Source organism: Thalassophryne amazonica, chromosome 3, assembly GCF_902500255.1.
Source record: "Thalassophryne amazonica chromosome 3, fThaAma1.1, whole genome shotgun sequence".
NCBI lineage: Eukaryota > Metazoa > Chordata > Actinopteri > Batrachoidiformes > Batrachoididae > Thalassophryne > Thalassophryne amazonica.
Window position 1 is genome coordinate 137,555,626 of NC_047105.1, and position 25,886 is coordinate 137,581,511.

At 40.9% G+C, this 25,886-nt stretch overlaps 1 protein-coding gene across 1 annotated transcript in view; it reads right to left on the bottom strand.

Annotated features, from left to right (window-relative positions):
* Window positions 1-25,886, bottom strand: part of cntn3b (contactin 3b) — a 519,637-nt gene that overhangs the window by 153,102 nt on the left and 340,649 nt on the right. Inside the window, 4 exon segments of the mRNA XM_034167483.1 lie at window positions 3,624-3,750; window positions 3,753-3,773; window positions 4,327-4,456; window positions 24,615-24,751. Of these exon segments, the coding sequence (XP_034023374.1) occupies window positions 3,624-3,750; window positions 3,753-3,773; window positions 4,327-4,456; window positions 24,615-24,751 (415 nt within the window).

Here is a 25,886-nt window from a genome sequence, read left to right on the forward strand (position 1 = left end):
GAATTCATCATAGTACAGAAACAGCATTAGTGAAGGTTACAAATGATCTTCTTATGGCCTCGGACAGTGGACTCGTCTCTGTGCTTGTTCTGTTGGACCTCAGTGCTGCTTTTGATACTGTTGACCATAACATTTTATTACAGAGATTAGAGCATGCCATAGGTATTAAAGGCACTGCGCTGCGGTGGTTTGAATCATATTTGTCTAATAGATTACAATTTGTTCATGTAAATGGGGAATCTTCTTCACAGACTAAAGTTAATTATGGAGTTCCACAAGGTTCTGTGCTAGGACCAATTTTATTCACTTTATACATGCTTCCCTTAGGCAGTATTATTAGACGGTATTGCTTAAATTTTCATTGTTACGCAGATGATACCCAGCTTTATCTATCCATGAAGCCAGAGGACACACACCAATTAGCTAAACTGCAGGATTGTCTTACAGACATAAAGACATGGATGACCTCTAATTTCCTGCTTTTAAACTCAGATAAAACTGAAGTTATTGTACTTGGCCCCACAAATCTTAGAAACATGGTGTCTAACCAGATCCTTACTCTGGATGGCATTACCCTGACCTCTAGTAATACTGTGAGAAATCTTGGAGTCATTTTTGATCAGGATATGTCATTCAAAGCGCATATTAAACAAATATGTAGGACTGCTTTTTTGCATTTACGCAATATCTCTAAAATCAGAAAGGTCTTGTCTCAGAGTGATGCTGAAAAACTAATTCATGCATTTATTTCCTCTAGGCTGGACTATTGTAATTCATTATTATCAGGTTGTCCTAAAAGTTCCCTAAAAAGCCTTCAGTTAATTCAAAATGCTGCAGCTAGAGTACTGACGGGGACTAGAAGGAGAGAGCATATCTCACCCATATTGGCCTCTCTTCATTGGCTTCCTGTTAATTCTAGAACAGAATTTAAAATTCTTCTTCTTACTTATAAGGTTTTGAATAATCAGGTCCCATCTTATCTTAGGGACCTCGTAGTACCATATCACCCCAATAGAGCGCTTCGCTCTCAGACTGCAGGCTTACTTGTAGTTCCTAGGGTTTGTAAGAGTAGAATGGGAGGCAGAGCCTTCAGCTTTCAGGCTCCTCTCCTGTGGAACCAGCTCCCAATTCAGATCAGGGAGACAGACACCCTCTCTACTTTTAAGATTAGGCTTAAAACTTTCCTTTTTGCTAAAGCTTATAGTTAGGGCTGGATCAGGTGACCCTGAACCATCCCTTAGTTATGCTGCTATAGACGTAGACTGCTGGGGGGTTCCCATGATGCACTGTTTCTTTCTCTTTTTGGTCTGTATGCACCACTCTGCATTTAATCATTAGTGATTGATCTCTGCTCCCCTCCACAGCATGTCTTTTTCCTGGTTCTCTCCCTCAGCCCCAACCAGTCCCAGCAGAAGACTGCCCCTCCCTGAGCCTGGTTCTGCTGGAGGTTTCTTCCTGTTAAAAGGGAGTTTTTCCTTCCCACTGTAGCCAAGTGCTTGCTCACAGGGGGTCGTTTTGACCGTTGGGGTTTTACATAATTATTGTATGGCCTTGCCTTACAATATAAAGCGCCTTGGGGCAACTGTTTGTTGTGATTTGGCGCTATATAAAAAAAATTGATTGATTGATTGATTGATTATGAAACTTCTCTGCTAGTTACACGACGTCCTGCATCAACAGAGCCTTAAATTTGGAAGTGATCAGCTCCTTTCAGCCTGTCAATGGCCGCTTGGAGCGCGGCGCGCCCTCCGGCGCAGTGGGCCATCCTTAAAGCGGCAGTAACAATCCTTAATCTCTCTGAAGCCCATAAAATTTTCACCGAAAGCCGTCTGAATCTTCGAAATGGTTTCCAGCTGGTTGTCTGGCAGAGTTTCTGAAAAAAATTTAATGCAACAAAACGGCAGTCCTTCAGACATTCTTCTGACAATGAAAAAAACGACGAGAGTGTTGGACCAGTGCTCACACAAAGCTTGCCCACAGGCGAATGACGCAACTGACAGGCCTGAAAAAACTCACGCATGCGCACGAAGGTTCAAGCTTGCCTGATGCAATCACACGTGATTCAAATCCATATGGTTTTTGAAAAAAATAAAAAGGTCCGATACTTTTCTCACAGACCTCGTATATATTTTTACCTCTTCCAGAGCCATTTGTGACAAATTCAATATTATACTTGTAGTCTCTGAATGATAACCATTTTATTATATGTTTGCAGAAGTACTTCACTAATTGTTTAAAATCCATACTCTTTTAGCTTGTTTGATAATAAATCATAATTTAAGTTGAATTCAGTAGTAAAATATAAAAAATACAGCACATACAAATTTGCTTCTGATGAGATATCAAACACTGTCAATCAGATGAACAATATTTGAAAATGCAGGACAATTTATTTATGCAAGTCTCTTAAACATCTGTTTACACTTTATTACTTTATTACATCTGCCAAGGACGTAATAAAATCATCGGTATTTATTTATTTGTTTGTCTGCCTGTCTGTTAGCAGGATTACATCAAAACCACTGCTCGGATTATGACGACATTTTCACCACAGATACATATTAGGTCATGGGAGACGTCATAAAATTTTGGAGGTGATCCGAATCCGGATTCCAGATCAAGATTTATCTTTATATAGGTTTGGAATTATAATGTCTAAACTGCTTCACGGAATCTCATATTTGCACCACAGATAGATATTAGGCCATGGAAGACTCCATTAAATTTTGGAGTGGATCAGGATCAAGATCCCAATCCTGGATCATAAATTTTCACCAGGATCATCTCAAATCAGCTTGATGGATCTTGACAAAATTTAAATCACATGTGGCTTTTGTACAAAGGAAGACCCTGTTAGTGTTGGATGTTGGGAGTGATGTGGATCAATATGCAGGTTCTGCAGCAGAAACATACGATCTGAATCACATATCATTTATTTGGAGTCCTTGTTAACCCCTGATGGACATCAGAAATCTCCGATTGCGCTTGTTTATAAATGACACAGCTGTGATTTTCAATCAAAGTCATTATTTTCTGTCCTACCATTTGTGTCATGACAAAGTAGAGCACTGCTTTTATTTTTAAAGACTTCCCTCTTTGCAAAGCTACATTAAAAACAAACTCTTTATATTGATCCTCAGCTCAGTCTCACGTTTTTTTTCGAGCGACCGTCACGAAATGAGTCAAATTTTCTTGACAGTTTTTTTTTAAACTCACTATTACTAACCCTCCTCCTACCCCAACCCTAACCTTAACCATAACCTAACCTTACTCCTTCCCCCACCCTAACCATAACCACCTCCAACCCCCCAGCTTCACTTTTAATTTCATGCAGCCATCACGGAATTAATTACAATGAATTTGTGCTGCCATGATGAAAATGAGGTGCTTTTCATCACAATACCACAAACCAATAGATTAATGTATATTTCGTGCTGCTGAATCACAACATGCTGTGAGACTGGGTTGGTACACCAGGGTTTGAATCCTGCTCCTGCTGCCTGTGAGACCAGGTTGTGCATGAGTGCTTGCTGTGTGCCGACCAAATGCAGTCTTCGAACAAGTTAGCTTGCAATGATGTGAACGGAAGCAGCTTGGAATATTCACTGAGACTTTTATCCTACCTTTCACTTCTCTGCAGAATCTCACTGCTTTTCTTCCACAGGCTAATTGCTGGAGGCGAGGCCTGGGGCTTGCATTCAAGAGTGACTTCACTGCCTGAGCAAGCTTTTAGCAAGGCCTTTAAAGGACTTTGGAGAAGCTGGGAGGTGAAGCTGTGTGAAGGAGCAGAAAAAATGTGACAGATTAGGAGAATGAGTGGCATTGCAGCTCTGCATGGTAGATGTGCTGTATTGAGACCAACTCGTCTGTCTTCAGTGTGAACGACTGCAAATCTCAGTATGAACTCGGCACATGCACCTATTGATCTTTTTGATCCCTCACAGATGCCATCGTCTAATGATCGTCTAATAAGTAATGACATATTCCTGACAGAATAAAACTTCTCATTGAGTCCGTTAGAGAGAAGTCATCAAAGCTTTGAAAATAAATCAATAACAAATCAAGCTCATCTGCATGAGAAAACCTGGACAATACCACAAAGCAATGTGTTTGTAGTATCCAAATCAATATGATGAAGTGACTGAATGTAAAATGAGACACTCCATCAGATTCATGTTTGTGCTTGCAGAGTTCATAGTGACATTAAATGAGTCTGCAGACTGATTCCAGAGGACGGCTGCAGCAGGATGCTGGCTTTATGTTCAGGACATGATGGAATGCACACAAAGATAAGCAGGATAAAATCAGGGAAGGAGGCAATCTTACCTAACACCATTAGCTGGGCACTGGAATAAATAACACCATGTTTGTTTTCAGCCACACACTGATACATTCCAGAATCTGGCAAGTTTAATGCGGCTATAGATAGGGCTCCATTTTCGATTTGTATCCGGCCCTGTGGAGAGAAGAGAAACAGTTCTGCATATCCATCGCAAGGCCAGTCTATTATGTCCAAAGGCACAGCAGCAATTACTGCTGCACCATGAAGAGATGAGGACAGCAGGAGAGGAGAAATTGAAAAGAAGCCAAAGGGGCCTTGTGGCATTCTGTGAAATTTTCAGCCTCGAATGGGGGGAAGAGACGAGGACATGCAAGAAAAAAATTGCTACACTGTAGCTTATACGAGGTCTGTTAGAAAAGTATCCGACCTTATTATTTTTTTCAAAAACCATATGGATTTGAATCACGTGTGATTACATCAGACATGCTTGAACCCTCGTGGGCATGCAAGAGTTTTTTCACGCCTGTCGGTTACGTCATTCACCTGTGGGCAGTCTTTGAGTGAGGAGTGGTCCACCCTCTCGTCGATTTTTTCATTGTTTAGGAATGGCTCAGAGACTGCTGCTTTGTTTGATCAAAATTTTTTCAAAACTGTAAGGCACAACTGAGTGGACACCATTCGATAAATTCAGCTGGTTTTCGGTAAAAAATTAACGGCTGATGAGAGATTTTGGTCTGGTAGTGTCGCTTTAAGGACGGCCCATGGCGCCTGACGGCGATCTGCGCTTCGAGGCGGCAGCGTCTCACCGTTTCAAGTTGAAAACTTCCACATTTCAGGCTCTGTTGACCCAGTAAGTCGTCAGAGAACAGAGAACTTTCAGAAGAAGTCGGCATGAGGAGTTTATTCGGACATTCCATTGTTAACGGACATTTTGTAATGAAAGAATGTGCGGGCAGAGTCGCATGTCAGGCCGGACCCGACGGGGGGTCGTGACAGGAAACACACCTCCGTTGGAAACCTTAACGGGCAAGTTGGAACATGCCCAAGCTGTTAAACAATTTCTCAGTTACTCACTTGTTGAAAGCCATCAAAAGCCGCCTGAATTTTACAAATGGTTTTCAACACGGAGGTGTTTTTCCTGTCGCGGCACACACAGATTCGCCGAGTCATCACAGAAACGACTCGGCGAATTTGCGCGCACGTCTTTCATTAAAAAATGTCCTTAAACAGTGGATTGTCCGCATAAAGTCCTCATGCCGGCCTCTTCTGAATCTTCTCTGATCTCTCACGACGTCCTGGGTGAATTAAGCCTTAAATTAGGATGTTTTCAGGTCGAAACAGGCCGACGGCGGCGCCTGGAAGCGCTGTGCGACGTCCCGTTCCGTGGGAAGTCCTTACAGCAACAGAAACACCCCATAATCTCTCATCAGCCGTTAAACTTTTCACCGAAAACCAGCTAAATTTCTCAAATAGTGTCCACTCAGATAGTCCTCACAGGTCCAGAAAAAATTTTGATAAACCAACGCGCGCCGTCTCGAGCAGCGTGTGAAACAAAGGAATTCAGCCGAGAGGGCTGAACCACATCTCACTCAAGGCCTGCCCACAGGGAAATGACATCACCGACATGCGTGAAAAAACTCACGCATGCGCACGAGGGTTCAAGCATGATTGGTGTAATCGCACGTCATTCAAATCCATATAGTTTAAAAAAAAAAGTGTCGGTTTCTTATCTAATAGACCTCGTATACACCAAAGAAAAGCACAGCTGACAATAGTAACATTGTACTAAATTTAAACGTCAACACAGCAGTTCAGATGATGACTTTGACTAATTTGGAACCAGTACAGATTATAGATGAAGGGTGACTGCTATCTCGCATGGCATTCTGTGGTTTGGTCAAATGTGTTATTTTCATTTTCACCACATGAACACTGGTAACCTTTAAAATGGCTACATTAGATTTGCAACCCCAAATCAAGTTGAAACTGTATGGAAAATGCAAAAAAACAACAACAACAACAACAAAAGCCACAGTGATTTTTATAGTTGCTTTGTGTTTATTTCATTGCAGACAGTTGAACCCAAAATATTTTGTTTTTTCTGGTCAGTGTAATTTCATGTCTATCCCTGCATTTAAGGACTGCAACACATTCCAGCAACGGGTGGGACAGGTGGGTTCCCATTCCTTCTCACAACACTTGGTGTTTTGGCATTGAGGCGCTCAAGGCGCTGAAATGTTACAGGTGTCATTTTGTGCCATTCGTACTGCAAACAGGTGTGCAACAGCACAGGGTTTTGGCAAAATTCTCCACAATTCTCTCGTGGGGACAGATCAGACAGATCTTGTGAGGAGAAAATGGTCAAGTGGTGACCAGAGGAACCTTGGTTCATACCCACATCAGGCTAGAAAATCACTTAATGCCTAAATTGCTCCTGGTCTGTAGTGAGCGGCTTCCATGGCAGCACCCCTACATCGGTATGTGTGCGAATGGGTGAATGTGAGACATCATTGCAAAGTGCGCTGAACTTCTGATTCAGATGGAAAAGTGCTATATAAATGCAGTCCATTTCATCCATTTAAAATGCAATCCATCAGGACTGCAGGCAGGCCAGTCCAGTATGTCTACCCCTTTATCCCACAGCCATGTCTTCATAATGTGGTTTTTCCATTGCCTTGTTGTGCATGAACGTCCCTGGAAAAGATAACATACTGAAGGGAACATATGTTGCTGTAAAATCTCGGTGTACTTTTCTGCATGAATACTGTTATCACAGATGTGTAAATTACATTTCCAAAGGGCACTGACACAACCCCATACCACAACAGGTTTTTGGACTTCTGGAAAAAGTCTAGATGGTCCTGGCAGCATGGTAGCTCAGTGGTTAGCACAGGTGCCTCACAGCAAGGAGGTCGTGGGATTACTTCCCACCCTTTCGGTGTAGAGTTTGCATGTTCTCCGCGTATCTGCGTGGGTTTCCTCCGGGCACTCCATTTTTCTTCCACAATCAAAAACATGCTTATTTAGGGTCTGCTCCTTTCTCTGCCCCTGACCAAGGCAGCGTCTCTACATATGATGATCCCCGGACACCAGACTATGGCAGTCCACTGCTCCTAGTGGTTGATTGTGTCTAGCTGTAATTAGGATGGTTAAATGCAGAGGACAAATTTCATTGTATGTATGTGCAGCTATAATAAAGACTCTTCTTTTCATCTTTGGGCTGAACAACACAACATCCATTTCTTCCAATAAAGATCTGGAATACTTATTTGTCTGTCCACAATACATGGTTCACTGTGTGATGGTCCAACCCAGATGCCTCTGAGCCCAGAGAGGTTGATGCCAGTGGTGGGCACAGTTCTGATAATCCAATAACAGATAATTATCAAAGATGACGTTTTCATTATCGGATTATCTAAAATTAAAAATCAGTTGAGCACCTACCTGATAAAAGTTTTGTAACAGATGTATGGTTCCATCCTCTGCAAACCGAAAACAGCTGCTTCTATGAAGAACACTATCCTCTGCAGACAAAAGAAAAACTGTTTTTTAAGAAAAAAAAAAAAGAAAAATCATTTCCTTTAACACCATACTAATATGCTGGTAATATCACCCAAGTCATTCAGAGGCATACATTTTTAACTTATGGTTCAAATTTTAACCAAACTAATTTTGGACAAGTTATTTTAAATTATTGTCATGTCTGAAGTTTTATAAAGTGAAAATAACAGATATATGTTTTAGATGTGCTAATGCTAGTGCTAATGTGCTAATTTTTAAGGTTTTAGTGTGGACATGCTGTGCCGAGCAGTGCATTATGGGTAGGATTAGTACGTTCACGACAGGACAAATGCATTTCAGACACTCTGTTCAGGCTCCACGGACAACAGCATTAAACTCTAGTGCCTAAAACTCTCGTGAATATATTCTCTGGGTTTATAGACGTTATTGTATTTGCATTTGTTAAATTCCACGCATCTTAAATGTCGCAGCAGACATGGATTTTCTGGAATTTTGTTTTGGAAAGATTTCAAGGCCTCTACTGCCATCTACTGGCCAGTAGAGGCACATTATTCACTTTGTGTGTTTTTGGGAATCCGTTAGCTTAGCGCAGCTACTAGCTCTTAGCCGGTTTAGCATGGTGGCTTCTCCTGTCTCTTCCGTACTTTTCTGCTCTGGGTGTGAAATGTTTAGTTATTCCTCGGCCTCCTTTAGCAGTAACGGTACTTGTAATAAGTGCAGCTTATTCGTAGCTTTGGAGGCCAGGCTGGGCGAATTGGAGGCTTGGCTCCGCACCGTGGAAAATTCTACAGCTAGCCAGGCCCCTGTAGTCGGTGCAGACCAAGGTAGCTTAGCCGCCGTTAGTTCCCCCCTGGCAGATCCCGTGCAGTCGGGAAAGCAGGCTGACTGGGTGACTGTGAGGAGGAAGCGTAGCCCTAAACAGAAGCCCCGTGTACACCGTCAACCCGATCACATCTCTAACCGTTTTTCCCCACTCGACGATACACTCGCCGAGGATCAAACTCTGGTTATTGGCGACTCTGTTTTGAGAAATGTGAAGTTAGCGACACCAGCAACCATTGTCAATTGTCTTCCGGGGGCCAGAGCAGGCGACATCGAAGGACATTTGAAATTGCTGGCTAAGGCTAAGCGTAAATTTGGTAAGATTGTAATTCACGTCGGCAGTAATGACACTCGGTTACGCCAATCGGAGGTCACTAAAATTAACATTAAATCGGTGTGTAACTTTGCAAAAACAATGTCGGACTCTGTTGTTTTCTCTGGGCCCCTCCCCAATCAGACCGGGAGTGACATGTTTAGCCGCATGTTCTCCTTGAATTGCTGGCTGTCTGAGTGGTGTCCAAAAAATGAGGTGGGCTTCATTGATAATTGGCAAAGCTTCTGGGGAAAACCTGGTCTTGTTAGGAGAGACGGCATCCATCCCACTTTAGAGGGAGCAGCTCTCATTTCTAGAAATCTGGCCAATTTTTTTGGATCCTCCAAACTGTGACTGTCTAGCGTTGGGACCAGGAGGCAGAGCTGTGGTCTTATACACCTCTCTGCAGCTTCTCTCCCCCTGCCATCCCCTCATTACCCCATCCCCGTAGAGACGGTGCCTGCTCCCAGACCACCAATAACCAGCAAAAATCTATTTAAGCATAAAAATTCAAAAAGAAAAAATAATATAGCACCTTCAATTGCACCACAGACTAAAACAGTTAAATGTGGTCTATTAAACATTAGGTCTCTCTCTTCTAAGTCCCTGTTGGTAAATGATATAATAATTGATCAACGTATTGATTATTCTGCCTAACAGAAACCTGGTTACAGCAGGATGAATATGTTAGTTTAAATGAGTCAACACCCCCGAGTCACACTAACTGTCAGAATGCTCGTAGCATGGGCCGGGGCGGAGGATTAGCAGCAATCTTCCATTCCAGCTTATTAATTAATCAAAAACCTAGACAGAGCTTTAATTCATTTGAAAGCTTGTCTCTTAGTCTTGTCCATCCAAATTGGAAGTCCCAAAAACCAGTTTTATTTGTTATTATCTATCGTCCACCTGGTCGTTACTGTGAGTTTCTCTGTGAATTTTCAGACCTTTTGTCTGACTTAGTGCTTAGCTCAGATAAGATAATTATAGTGGGCGATTTTAACATCCACACAGATGCTGAGAATGACAGCCTCAACACTGCATTTAATCTATTATTAGACTCTATCGGCTTTGTCAAAAAGTAAATGAGTCCACCCACCACTTTAATCATATTTTAGATCTTGTTCTGACTTATGGTATGGAAATAGAAGACTTAACAGTATTCCCTGAAAACTCCCTTCTATCTGATCATTTTTTAATAACATTTACATTTACCCTGATGGACTACCCTGCAGTGGGGAATAAGTTTCATTACACTAGAAGTCTTTCAGAAAGCGCTGTAACTAGGTTTAAGGATATGATTCCTTCTTTATGTTCTCTAATGTCATATACCAACACAGAGCAGAGTAGCTACCTAAACTCTGTAAGGGAGTTAGAGTATCTCGTCAATAGTTTTACATCCTCATTGAAGACAACTTTGGATGCTGTAGCTCCTCTGAAAAAGAGAGCTTTAAATCAGAAGTGTCTGACTCCGTGGTATAACTCACAAACTCGTAGCTTAAAGCAGATAACCCGTAAGTTGGAGAGGAAATGGCGTCTCACTAATTTAGAAGATCTTCACTTAGCCTGGAAAAAGAGTTTGTTGCTCTATAAAAAAGCCCTCCGTAAAGCTAGGACATCTTACTACTCATCACTAATTGAAGAAAATAAGAACAACCCCAGGTTTCTTTTCAGCACTGTAGCCAGGCTGACAAAGAGTCAGAGCTCTATTGAGCTGAGTATTCCATTAACTTTAACTAGTAATGACTTCATGACTTTCTTTGCTAACAAAATTTTGACTATTAGAGAAAAAATTACTCATAACCATCCCAAAGATGTATCGTTATCTTTGGCTGCTTTCAGTGATGCCGGTATTTGGTTAGACTCTTTCTCTCCGATTGTTCTGTCTGAGTTATTTTCATTAGTTACTTCATCCAAACCATCAACATGTTTATTAGACCCCATTCCTGCCAGGCTGCTCAAGGAAGTCCTACCATTATTTAATGCTTCAATCTTAAATATGATCAATCTATCTTTGTTAGTTGGTTATGTACCACAGGCCTTTAAGGTGGCAGTAATTAAACCATCACTTAAAAAGCCATCACTTGACCCAGCTATCTTAGCTAATTATAAGCCAATCTCCAACCTTCCTTTTCTCTCAAAGATTCTTGAGAGGGTAGTTGTAAAACAGCTAACTGATCACCTGCAGAGGAATGGTCTATTTGAAGAGTTTCAGTCAGGTTTTAGAATTCATCATAGTACAGAAACAGCATTAGTGAAGGTTACAATTGATCTTCTTATGGCTTCGGACAGTGGACTCATCTCTGTGCTTTTTCTGTTGGACCTCAGTGCTGCTTTTGATACTGTTGACCATAAAATTTTATTACAGAGATTAGAGCATGTCATAGGTATTAAAGGCACTGCGCTGCGGTGGTTTGAATCATATTTGTCTAATAGATTACAGTTTGTTCATGTAAATGGGGAATCTTCTTCACAGACTAAAGTTAATTATGGAGTTCCACAAGGTTCTGTGCTACGACCAATTTTATTCACTTTATACATGCTTCCCTTAGGCAGTATTATTAGACGGTATTGCTTAAATTTTCATTGTTACGCAGATGATACCCAGCTTTATCTATCCATGAAGCCAGAGGATACACACCAATTAGCTAAACTGCAGGATTGTCTTACAGACATAAAGACATGGATGACCTCTAATTTCCTGCTTTTAAACTCAGATAAAACTGAAGTTATTGTACTTGGCCCCACAAATCTTAGAAGCATGGTGTCTAACCAGATCGTTACTCTGGATGGCATTTCCCTGATCTCTAGTAATACTGTGAGAAATCTTGGAGTCATTTTTGATCAGGATATGTCATTCAAAGCGCATATTAAACAAATATGTAGGACTGCCTTTTTGCATTTACGCAATATCTCTAAAATCAGAAAGGTCTTGTCTCAGAGTGATGCTGAAAAACTAATTCATGCATTTATTTCCTCTAGGCTGGACTATTGTAATTCATTATTATCAGGTTGTCCTAAAAGTTCCCTAAAAAGCCTTCAGTTGGTTCAGAATGCTGCAGCTAGAGTACTGACGGGGACTAGCAGGAGAGAGCATATCTCACCCGTGTTGGCCTCTCTTCATTGGCTTCCTGTTAATTCTAGAATAGAATTTAAAATTCTTCTTCTTACTTATAAGGTTTTGAATAATCAGGTCCCATCTTATCTTAGGGACCTCGTAGTACCATATTACCCCATTAGAGCACTTCGCTCTCAGACTGCGGGCTTACTTGTAGTTCCTAGGGTTTGTAAGAGTAGAATGGGAGGCAGAGCCTTCAGCTTTCAGGCTCCTCTCCTGTGGAACCAGCTCCCAATTCAGATCAGGGAGACAGATACCCTCTCTACTTTTAAGATTAGGCTTAAAACTTTCCTTTTCGCTAAGGCTTATAGTTAGGGCTGGATCGGGTGACCCTGGACCATCCCTTGGTTATGTTGCTTTAGACGTAGACTGTGGGGGGTTCCCATGATGCACTGTTTCTTTCTCTTTTTGCTCCGTATGCATCACTCTGCATTTAATCATTAGTGATCGATCTCTGCCCCCCTTCTCGGCATGTCTTTTTCCTGGTTCTTTCCCTCAGCCCCAACCAGTCTCAGCAGAAGACTGCCCCTCCCTGAGCCTGGTTCTGCTGGAGGTTTCTTCCTGTTAAAAGGGAGTTTTTCCTTCCCACTGTGGCCAAGTGCTTGCTCATAGGGGGTCGTTTTGACCGTTGGGGTTTTTCATAATTATTGTATGGCCTTGCCTTACAATATGGAGCGCCTTGGGGCAACTGTTTGTTGTGATTTGGCGCTATATAAGAAAAAAGTTGATTGGTTGATTGATAGTGTTCATGGCAGTTCATGGCAGTATTCGTCCTGAAGATGAGCAAGTTAAGTTTTTTCAAACTTAATTTACAAAAACTCTCGATGGGAGACATCAAAGTTTAAAAACAAAACGACAAAAAAAACAAAACATTACAAGACAGCTCTGCGGTGTTTGCACATGCACAGTGCGAGCGGTTGGACGCTTGTTGCCCCTCAGCAGCAGGAAACCCTCACGACGGCCAACCAGAATAATATCAAACAGATTTGATTTTCATTCGACCATACGATCAGCAATCAGGAGGTGGTCGTGAGATGTTAAACGCAGCTTGTTACTCCATGTTCACTACACGATGCAGGACGCGTGATTAACCTGAAACTCTGACCAAAAAATTCTCACATGAATAAAAAATCATCTGAACATTCTCACATTCTCTCCACATGCAAAACATGTTGTGATGACACTTCCAGGGCTCTGTAAAAATGCCTGTTTTTACAAATAAAAAATGGAATATTTTACAAAAGCACATCTGTAAACACCAACACACGACACAGGTCACATTAACATGTTGGTTTACATAGTGAATGACTGAACCAATCAGTGTTTAGCAGAGGCACATGTTACCCAGAATCCTTTGCGATCTGTCTGTGTTTGTTAGAAAACCTCAGAATTAGTGCATTATTCAACATTAAAAGATATATGTTATATTTTAACTTTGTACAAATGACAGAATTGACATTAATGGAGTTATTCTATCAGTATTCATTTTATTTATACACGAAACCATAACTCAGTATGACTTTATTTTCCAAGACCTCCGCCTGACCGGAGCATTGTGATTGGTAGAGAGTTGGGCTTGGTGATTGCGCTCACCTTGTCTCTGCACTGTAAGCTGTGTAGTAAATAAGAGCTTCCAACAGGAGACAGGATGTTCAAACATAGAAATGTGGGCTCATTGTTTGGGTCTGCTGTCGCTTTGATGTTTCCAGAAGCGATCGTGGTGTTTAAACTCAAATTCAGTTTATTAGTAGTTGCAAATATACCAGAAACAATACTGGAATTTATCGGTTATCTGTAGCTTCCAATACATTTTTGGGTGGTTTATCTTTATCAAAGATAACTTTTCAGTTATCTGATTATCTGTTATCGAAGTTAATTTTTTGGTTATCTGTGCCCACCACTGGTTGATGCCAGTTCTAGATAATGTTAAAATAATGCCACTTTTTTCCACAATAAAGTTTTCAGTGGCATTTATGAATGTAAATGTATTGTAGTGCTTGACAAATCTTTCAGAAAGTAATCCCTTGCCTATGTGGTTATATCAGCTATTGATGAATGACTGTTCTTGAAGCAGTGCTGTCTGAAGGATCAGAGCTCATGGGTGTTCAGCTTAGGCTTGTGCCCTGAAATATCTTCAGATTCTTTCAACCACCCATCTTTGCTCCTCAAAGTTTCAGCCTTTCATGGATACTGCTTTTGTACCAAATCATGATAGCAATGCCCTGTTGACATCACCTGCTTGAAATTATTTATTTCTTTTTTTTCTTTTTCCCTTATTACTATCCCTAAATTGCTCCATCACAACTTTCTTTTGAAATGTGGAGCAGCTTTGAAATGCAGGAATGGATGCCTATAATCAAATGTAATGAAACTGAGCAGTATATATATATAGTATCAGTGGCGGATTTTTAAAAAAGTATCATCAATGTCAGTTTTACTTAATAATATGTGCCTACATGTAATCTGAATTATTAAAACAACATTTCCACCAACTGACTCTCATTCAACAGTGCATTTCCACCGACAGAAGCACAGAACATATCATTTCTCTTCTTGGGTGCTCACTCAGCTCCTTGAAGTGTAGCAAAATGACCTATTGTGTATGTTTCTAAGGAAAATAATTAATATTTGGCCAATCAGCATCGCTAAATTTATTATCTTGTGGCTGACAGAATTGCTGCCCATGGACCAATTGTGTGTAATTGCTAAGGAAATATAATGAATATTTGGCTAATCAGCATCGCCGAATTTATTATCTTGTGGCTGACAGAATTGTTGCCCATGGACTAATTGTGTGTAATTGCTAAGGAAATATAATGAATATTTGGCTAATCAGCATCGCCGAATTTATTATCTTGTGGCTGACAGAATTGTTGCCCATGGACCAATTGTGTGTAATTGCTAAGGAAATATAATGAATATTTGGCTAATCAGCATCGCCGAATTTATTATCTTGTGGCTGACAGAATTGTTGCCCATGGACTAATTGTGTGTGGTTGCTAAAAAAATATAATGAATATTTGGCCAATCAGCATCGCCACATTTATTATCTTGTGGCTGACAGAATTGTCGCCCATGGACCAATTGTGTGTGGTTGCTAAGGAAATATAATAAATATTTGGCCAATCAGCATCGCCAAATTTAATGGCTTGGGTCAGCTGTGGACTTATCAAAGGGCTGCTGTTTTTGGCAGAAACAGAAACCCTACCGACGTTTGGATTATATTTACTTTTTGTCTCTGTGTGTTTTGCTGGAGTAAGCTGAAGAACTTTGGGACTTAATGATTGCTGCGCGCTCCTCCAGGTCGTTATATCTCGGTGGTTTTCAGCTGCGGATTCGCCTTTGGATCCACTTCAGCTCAGGTGAGCTGACGAGCTGCTAAGATTTATTCCCGAATGTTGCTCCTGGTGAGGAAATGAGGATGAAAATTTAAGATAAAACAAATGAGTGATGTTTGTTTGTTTTAGGGGGTCAAAGCTGTGATATTTATTGGTACAGCGGACCGGTTATAATGGTTAGGGGAGACTGGGGCAGTTTGTAACAGTGTTCAAAGCTAAAATAGGTACTAGTAGTTTTGGCACTGTGTGCAGGTGCCAAGTCCTGTTGGAAAATGAAATCTGCATCTCCATAAAGTTGGTCAGCAGCAGGAAGCATGAAGTGCTCTACAACGTCCTTGAAGACGGCTGTGTCGACCTTGGACCTTAGAAAACACAGTGGACCAACACCAGCAGATGACATGGCACCCCAAACCATCACTGACTGTGGAAACTTTACACTGGACCTCAAGCAACATGGATTCTGTGCCTCTTCTCTCTTCCTCCAGACTCTGGGACCTTGATATCCAAAGGAAATGCAAAACTTACTTTGATCAGAGAACATAACTTTGGACCACTCAGCAGCAGTCCAGTCCTTTTTGTCTTTAGCCCAGGCGAGACATCAAGTCAGGAGTCTTCTCCATGATTGTGTAGCCTACAGAACTAGACTGAGAGACCAGTTAAAGGCCTTTGCAGGTGTTTTGAGTTAATTAGCTGATTAGAGTGTGACACCAGGTGTCTAAAATATACAACCTTTTTCACAATATTCAAATTTTCTGACATACTGAGTTTGGGGTTTTCATTAGTTGTTAGTTATAATCATCAAAATTAAAAGAAATAAACACTTGAAACTTCTGTGCTTGTCCTGTTAGACCTCAGTGCAGCTTTTGATACTGTTGACCATAAAATTTTATGACAGATATTAGAGCATGCCATAGGTATTAAAGGCACTGCACTGCAGTGGTTTGAATCATATTTATCTAATAGATTACAATTTGTTCATGTAAATGGGGAGTCCTCTTCACAGACTAAGGTTTATTATGGAGTTCCACAAGGTTCTGTGTTAGGACCAATTTTATTCACTTTATACATGCTTCCCTTAGGCAGTGTTATTAGAAAGCATTGCTTAAATTTTCATTGTTATGCAGATGATACCCAGCTTTATCTATCCATGAAGCCAGAGGACACACACCAATTAGTTAAACTGCAGGAATGGCTTTCAGACATAAAGACATGGATGACCTCTAATTTCCTGCTTTTAAATTCAGATAAAACTGAAGCTATTGTACTTGGCCCCACAAATCTTAGAAACATGGTGTCTAACCAGATCCTTACTCTGGATGGCATTACCCTGACAACCAGTAAAACTGTGAAAAATCTTGGAGTCAATTTTGATCAGGATATGTCCTTCAATGGGCATATTAAGCAAATAAGTAGGACTGCTTTTTTGGATTTGCTCAATATCTCTAAAATTAGAAAGGTCTTGTCTCAGAGTGATGCTGAAAAGCTAGTTCATGCATTTATTTCTTCTAGGCTGGACTACTGTAATTCATTATTAACAGGTTGTCCTAAAAGTACCCTGAAAAGCCTTCAGTTAATTAAAAATGCTGCAAAAAGAGTGCTGACAGGGACTAATTATAGTGGGCGATTTTAACATCCACATAGATGCTGAGAATGACAGCCTCAACACTGCATTTAATCTATTATTAGACTCAATTGGCTTCGCTCAAAATGTAAATGAGTCCACCCACCACTTTAACCATACTTTAGATCTTGTTCTGACTTATGGTATGGAAATTGAAGACTTAACAGTATTCCCTGAAAACCCCCTTCTGTCTGATCATTTCTTAATAACATTTACATTTACTTTAATGGACTACCCAGCAGTGGGGAATAAGTTTCATTACAGTAGAAGTCTTTCGGAAAGCGCTGTAACTAGGTTTAAGGATATGATTCCTTCTTTGTTATGTTGTCCAATGCCATATACCAACACAGTGCAGAGTAGCTACCTAAACTCTGTGAGTGAGATAGATTATCTCGTCAATAGTTTTACATCCTCATTGAGCACAACTTTGGATGCTGTAGCTCCTCTGAAAAAGAGAGCCTTAAATCAGAAGTGCCTGACTCTGTGGTATAACTCACAAACTCGCAGCTTAAAGCAGATAACCCGTAAGTTGGACAGGAAATGGCATCTCACTAATTTAGAAGATCTTCACTTAGCCTGGAAAAAGAGTCTGTTGCTCTATAAAAAAGCCCTACGTAAAGCTAGGACATCTTACTACTCATCACTAATTGAAGAAAATAAGAACCCCAGGTTTCTTTTCAGCACTGTAGCCAGACTGACAAAGAGTCAGAGCTCTGTTGAGCCGAGTATTCCTTTAACATTAACTAGTAATGACTTCATGACTTTCTTTGCTAACAAAATTTTAACTATTAGAGAAAAATTACTCATAACCATCCCAAAGACATATCGTTATCTTTGGCTGCTTTCAGTAATGCTGGTATTTGGTTAGACTCTTTCTCTCCGATTGTTCTGTCTGAGTTATTTTCATTAGTTACTTCTCCAAACCATCAACATGTCTATTAGACCCCATTCCTACCAGGCTGCTCAAGGAAGCCCTACCATTAATTAATGCTTCGATCTTAAATATGATCAATCTATCTTTATTAGTTGGCTATGTACCACAGGCTTTTAAGGTGGCAGTAATTAAACCATTACTTGACCCAGCTATCTTAGCTAATTATAGGCCAATCTCCAACCTTCCTTTTCTCTCAAAAATTCTTGAAAGGGTAGTTGTAAAACAGCTAACTGATCATCTGCAGAGGAATGGTCTATTTGAAGAGTTTCAGTCAGGTTTTAGAATTCATCATAGTACAGAAACAGCATTAGTGAAGGTTACAAATTATCTTCTTCATCTGATCGTTCATTCGGCAACACCGTCTGGTCAATGCAAGTGGTTTTACTCCAGTAAGAGTTGATTTCACACTGTGTTGAGTTGATTTAGCTCTGTGATAGAGTATACTTCACTCTTTTTGGACTGGGATCAAATGCTATCCCAGCAGAGTAAATTTTACTCAGCAAAATTTCCTGTGTGGCATTGTGGGCTCCTTTGCCAGCAGCAGTGCATGAGTACAAGCTGTCAATGCGTGAGACATGGGAATAATACAATAACAAAGGGCTGAATGGTGTTTGAATTGAAAACTTAGTAAGTCCCTTCGGCTGCTCCCTTGTTTGCACTCGGGGTCGCCAAATCCAAGGTGGATCTGCATATTGAATTGGCACAGGTTTTACGCCGGATGCCCTTCCTGATGCAACTCCACATTACATGGAAAAATGTGGCAGGGGTGGGATTTGAACCTGGAACCTTCTGCACTGAAACCAAGCACATTAACCACTTGGCCGCCACCCTCTTGTTTGAATTGAAAACTTAGTAAACATATGTTATTAAACATAAAACTCATAAAGGTTCATTATAAGTGACATGAAAAAAATCATGAATCAATGAAAATATCAACATATGAACAATTGTATTGGGGCTCAATACTGAATCATGGTATTATGGAGGTACTGGTACAAGACATTTGGTCCACATACCAGTAATCCTGTACCCATATTTTCAATATGTCAGCGCTGGATATGGCGAGGTATTAGTCTGCTGTTTGTGCAGCAGTGCCGAGTTGGAAAAAAAACCCAGTTTGCATCATCTCGCTGTGTCTCAAACAAACACACTGCTTTGCTTTAAATACACAATAAGTGTCTCTTAGATTGTCAAGAGTTCACATCTGTCTCACTGCTCAACAGCGTGGACTCGCTGAGCTAATAACAGGGATTTACAAACAGCCAGCGCACCAGCTTTTTCTTCATATGTCTGTTCTGTAGCTCGCAGACAGACCACGCAGGCCTCAGGTACAGGGGTGTACCACAAGGGTGAGGGGTGGGAAAGTGTGCTCCCACCTCCAAACCCCTCAAAAATGTCTGAAGACATTTTTTGCACATAATATTAAACATATTCTAATACATTGAAAAAATATTTTAAGATACTAATCAAATATCTTAGTATTATTATTATTATTATTATTATTATTATTATTATTATTATTATTATTATTATTATTATCATTATTATTATTATTGACTTAAGATGTGTAATATTTAAGAATGAAGTAATGTAGTTTGGCCCATGCTGACTTTGAAACCAACACTGGTTTTGCCTGTTTTTGTCTGTGTCCAGTGAATCTATGTTGGTCTGTAGCAGAGCTGGCTGAAACTCATCAGCTCTATAAAGTATTTCCAAATTTCTGAGGAGTATTCGAGGCAGGATCACTGATCTGATTAAATTTGGGTAGGACTAATGTATTTATCCTGAAAGGGTTATAAATAAAATGAATAACCTTTCACCAGATAATGGAGACATCGTCATCTTTTTGAAAAATAAATTGAAGTATGAAGTTAGATCAGCTTTGCTACACTTCTTACTTTTTTAATTTATTCATTCATCCATTTTCTGCTGCTTATATGGGGTGCAATGGCAGTAGACCAAGCAGCTTATCCCACACTTCCCTATCATATATATATATATAGAGAGAGAGAGAGAGAGAGAGAGAGAGAGAGAGAGAGAGAGAGAGAGAGAGAGAGAGAGAGAGAGAGAGAGAGAGAGAGAGAAAACAAAGGACATCTTATTTTTAGCTTTTTTCATTCAAGACCACCAGTTAAAACCCCTGTCAATGTCGAATTCTACATGCATTTTGACATACTGTGTGTGTGTGTGTGTGTGTGTGTGTGTGTGTGTGTATGTAAAGTTAACAAGACTACCAAACAATACATTGTTTTTTTTCAGGATGCATTGATAGTTCTTTATGTAATTAAAACTAGTTATGATGAGAAAGAAATATCTTTCTATCACCACAAAATTTTTATTTTGAGAAGACAGCATCAAAAGACTTGTTTAGGGCCCCTTCACACATAGTGCAAAGTTTGGTCGAAGTGCACATCAAGTCTGCATGAAGCAGGAATCGTGTGCAAAATGTGTAAAATCGTCCCTGCCTCGAACACCTCGTACACCTGTTGCTACAACTACACTCAACAAAAATATAAACGCAGCACTTTTGGTTTTGCTCCCATTTTGTATGAGATGAACTCAAAGATCTAAAACTTTTTCCACATACACAATATCACCATTTCCCTCAAATATTGTTCACAAACCAGTCTAAATCTGTGATAGTGAGCACTTCTCCTTTGCTGAGATAATCCATCCCACCTCACAGGTGTGCCATACCAAGATACTGATTAGACACCATGATTAGTGCACAGGTGTGCCTTAGACTGCCCACAATAAAAGGCCACTCTGAAAGGTGCAGTTTTATCACACAGCACAATGCCACAGATGTCGCAAGATTTGAGGGAGCGTGCAGTTGGCATGCTGACAGCAGGAATGTCAACCAGAGCTGTTGCTCGTGTATTGAATGTTCATTTCTCTACCATAAGCCGTCTCCAAAGGCGTTTCAGAGAATTTGGCAGTACATCCAACCAGCCTCACAACCGCAGACCACGTGTAACCACACCAGCCCAGGACCTCCACATCCAGCATGTTCACCTCCAAGATCGTCTGAGACCAGCCACTCGGACAGTTGCTGAAACAATCGGTTTGCATAACCAAAGAATTTCTGCACAAACTGTCAGAAACCGTCTCAGGGAAGCTCATCTGCATGCTCGTCGTCCTCATCGGGGTCTTGACCTGACTCCAGTTCGTCGTCATAACCGACTTGAGTGGGCAAATGCTCACATTCACTGGCGTTTGGCACGTTAGAGAGGTGTTCTCGTCACGGATGAATCCCGGTTCACACTGTCCAGGGCAGATGGCAGACAGCGTGTGTGGCGTCGTGTGGGTGAGTGGTTTTCTGATGTCAATGTTGTGGATCGAGTGGCCCATGGTGGCGGTGGGGTTATGGTATGGGCAGGCGTCTGTTATGGATGAAGAACACAGGTGCATTTTATTGATGGCATTTTGAATGCACAGAGATACCATGACAAGATCCTGAGGCCCATTGTTGTGCCATCCAAGAACATCACCTCATGTTGCAGCAGGATAATGCACAGCCCCATGTTGCAAGGATCTGTACACAATTCTTGGAAGCTGAAAATGTCCCAGTTCTTGCATGGCCAGCATACTCACCGGACATGTCACCCATTGAGCATGTTTGGGATGCTCTGGACCGGCGTATACGACAGCGTGTACCAGTTCCTGCCAATATCCAGCAACTTCGCACAGCCATTGAAGAGGATTGGACCAACATTCCACAGGCCACAATTGACAACCTGATCAACTCTATGCGAAGGAGATGTGTTGCACTGCATGAGGCAAATGGTGGTCACACCAGATACTGACTGGTATCCCCCCCCCCCAATAAAACAAAACTGCACCTTTCAGAGTGACCTTTTATTGTGGGCAGTCTAAGGCACACCTGTGCACTAATCATGGTGTCTAATCAGCATCTTGATATGGCACACCTGTGAGGTGGGATGGATTATCTCAGCAAAGGAGAAGTGCTCACTATCACAGATTTAGACTGGTTTGTGAACAATATTTGAGGGAAATGGTGATATTGTGTATGTGGAAAACGTTTTAGATCTTTGAGTTCATCTCATACAAAATGGGAGCAAAACCAAAAGTGTTGCGTTTATATTTTTGTTGAGTGTATTTGTGCACATGAGCGGCTGAAAGACAGAGTGTGCGCTGTGCGAACCCATTGAACCCTCTCGCGGCAGGTGTCAGCCAAATTCCAACTGACACACACAAACATCTAACACCGCTCGTTCAGCACTTAGAAAATGTGTGGCCATTCGCACTCTTGGCACCATAACAGTCTACAGATAATCACTGTTGTGCTGGCAGTGAAATTTGTCAAAGTGCCCCACGAGTGTGGCTTTGGTGTGTGCACTAAACTGACAGGAGGTGTGGCCGCTGACAGAAGCAGCTGTAGAGATCTATCATTCTGGACATCCCAGCTGGACAACACGTACTGTGTTTGGACGGCCATGGACTAACAAATGCCCACTGTGACGCATGTGTGTCTGTTTGCTGTCATCACGTGGACATAAATAAAAATACACCTCACTGTGGCAATATATGCTATGAGCTGCAGCAAGGGACCCACTGATAAGCTGGCCCCAGGCTGAAATGAACCATCAGAACACACAGCGGGGGATCTCACTTTCCCATCACCCACATGAGCTCTGTTCCATATGATGCAGTGTCAATTCTGGCGTGCCATCCAAAATACATGCGCCAGCAGATGAGAACAGTGAACTGCTTTTCATTCGTGTCATCTCATGACTGTATGTCTGTGACCATTGGTCATTTACAGAGGAACAGACGGATCATATTTGTATTGCCCACTTGATAAGAGGGATTCAATATATAATGTTCTGTTTTATATGGTGTATGGTTTAATTTTTTTTTAAAATACGTTCATCTCTTTGTTGATTTCAGGCATTTTCCACACACCGTTTATAGGCCGGTGACAGTAGCTCAGTGGTAATGTTTCAGGCTGGCAATCAGTAAAGTGCAGGTATAAATCCCGTGGGTGGTATGTTTTTGTTCTTTTTTTAATATTCCACATCAGTGACGTGATGTGGTTCCACAGGTACCAGCTGGTTTTTATTTTTTATTTAATCCACATCAGCAGCATGATATGGTTCCACAGGTACCAGCTGGTTTTTATGTTTTATTTATTCCACATAAGTGGTGCAATGTGGTTCCACACGTACCAGCTGGTTTTTAGGTTTTATTTATTCCATATAAGTGGCGCAATGTGGTTCCACAGGTACCAGCTGGTTTTTAGGTTTTATTTAATGCACATCAGCAGCACGATGTAGTTCCACAGGTACCAGCTGTTTTTTTTTTTTCTTTTTTTTTTTAATCCACATCAGCAGCACAATGTAGTTCCACAGGTACCAGCTGGTTTTTATTTTTTATTTAATCACATCAGCGGCGCGATGTGGTTCCACAGATACCAGCTGGTTTTTATTTTTTATTTAAGCCACATCAGCGGCATGATGTGGTTCCACAGGTACCAGCTGATTTTTATGTTTTATTTATCCCACATCAGTGGCGCAATGTAGTTACACAGGTACCAGCTGTTTTTTGTTTTATTTATTCCACATAAGTGGCACGATGTGGTTCCACAGGTACCAGCTGGTTTATATTTATCCTACATCAGCAGCGTTATGTGGTTCCACAGGTACCAGCTGGTTTTTATTTATCCTACATCAGCAGCGTTATGTGGTTCCACAGGTACCAGCTGGTTTTTATTTATCCTACATCAGCAGCGTTATGTGGTTCCACAGGTACCAGCTGTTTTTTATTTTTTATTTAATCTACATCAGCGGTGCGATTTGGTGCACCTTGCACTGTGTTCCTGCTCGAAAGACACTGTCACATGCACAAACTCTCGCACTGGGATCGTGCACGCCTGCCCGTTGGAGTGATGTTTTGTGCTTCGCTAATTCGAACTGTTTTGCGCTGTTTCACCGTATTAAACCAAATTTCATACTATGTGTAAAGGAGCCTTTAATAAAGAAAAAAATCTGCTGATGAATATGAATTATATATTTATACATTTTGTTCAAGCAAAATGAATACGGTTTAAGATGGAATAAATGTTGTCATGACAACAACATGTCACTCATCATGTGATAAGATCTTGTTACACCACAAGGAGATTTCATGCGAATATGAATGTATTTAGTTGAACCAAAAACTTAGTGATGGCAAACTGCATTCCATTTTTAAATAATAAATTTAAGTTCATGAACAGAAAAGAACATGTAAAAAAAAAAAAAGATGTTCACATGCGAAAAAAAATTCCTGCAGGACTTAGATCAGAAACCAGACTCTCAATTAGTCTAATTAATCTGAACACAACAATTCATTCTTTTTGGCTTCTCTCGGTTTTGGTCTGGGTAACCACAGCTGATCCAGTATGTGTCCACATGTTGATTTGGCACAGCATTTATACCAGATGCTGTTCATGATTAAATTATCATAATTAATGCTGTTAACTTGCTGTGTTTGCTCATCCAAACTATGAAACATTCCAGACAATCCGACGCTCTTTATAATATGGGATCAGCTTGTTCATAGTGGCTTAGCTGGAAACATAGATGCAATCTGAGATTCCCAAGAGGACTCTGCTGTAGCTCCAGCAGATGACAGTCTGCACTCTGAGAATTTACAGTGCTCTTACCTCAGGCACGATTTGCTCTCCATTCTTCAGCCAGCTGTAGGACGGCTTCGGCTTTCCGCTGGCCTTGCACTCCCAGAAGAGATTCCCCTCAATGGACAGAGCCGTGTCCATTAAAGTCTGCAGCCAGTGAGGTTTGGCTGGGAACAAATCAAAGGGTAAAACATGTCTCTTCAATGTAAAGTGCTGCATCAATGAGAAGAAGAATTACATCAATGGCTCAGTTATGTTTTAGGAGAAACATGTGTAACCTGTGTCACTAACTGGTATTTCTCTGGTACTGAAGTCTGCTTTAATCAGAGTTTTTGTAGCATTACAGTGCACATGAATCAAAGCACAGAGGAAACAGCAAATATAAGATGTGGTTTTCTTTTTTATTCCCCTTTGGTGTTACCAGCACAGGGGTTTGACAGTAACAATGAAGTGTGAGTGAGTAGGTCCCAAAAATGAGGAAGTCGGGCCTCATGTATTATAATAGCATTCAAAATTTGTGTTTCCTACTATTATCGCCCACTAAACCAGAGTTTTGATGAGTTCCATGACATGAGTGCTTGTGTGCATGTCCCACAACAACGCTCCTCCATATACTTGTAGGCTATGTGGTACTCCCTCCTTTATTACCACAGATTTTCACAAATACAGTACATCTTAAAACATCTCAAACCTGAATTCTGTTGAGGAGCGTGATATGCTTTTCTTGGCATTTATGCTGTGGACTTATGTTGCAGAGGGGAATCGGGAGGCTTCTGCTCAGAGAACGTTAGGTTCCTATCACTGTATGTTTTACCCACATGTCCACCATCAGAATCAGATTCAGACTAGCTTTTATTCGCCAAATATCTACAACAATACAAGGAATTTTACTCTGGTTTGAGCTGCACTCTCTCTGTACAAGCACATATAAATATACACTAAACACTAAATAATTCATAGAAAAATGTGTGAATAAAGTATGCAACTAAAATGTGCGCAAAGGAGAAACAGAAACATCACCTACTTTTGTCACTGCTATCATACACATGCATAGTATCTATGCTTTCGCCAGTGTGATGAGTGGAGTGGTGCAGATGGCTCACAGAGCTGTATGCACCAAGAGCAATGCACACACAGAACTATGCTTTCCCATGACTCTACAACCCCTGGCAAAAATTATGGAATCACCGGCCTCGGAGGATGTTCATTGTTGTTTAATTTTGTAGAAAAAAAGCAGATCACAGACATGACACAAAACTAAAGTCATTTCAAATGGCAACTTTCTGGCTTTAAGAAACACTA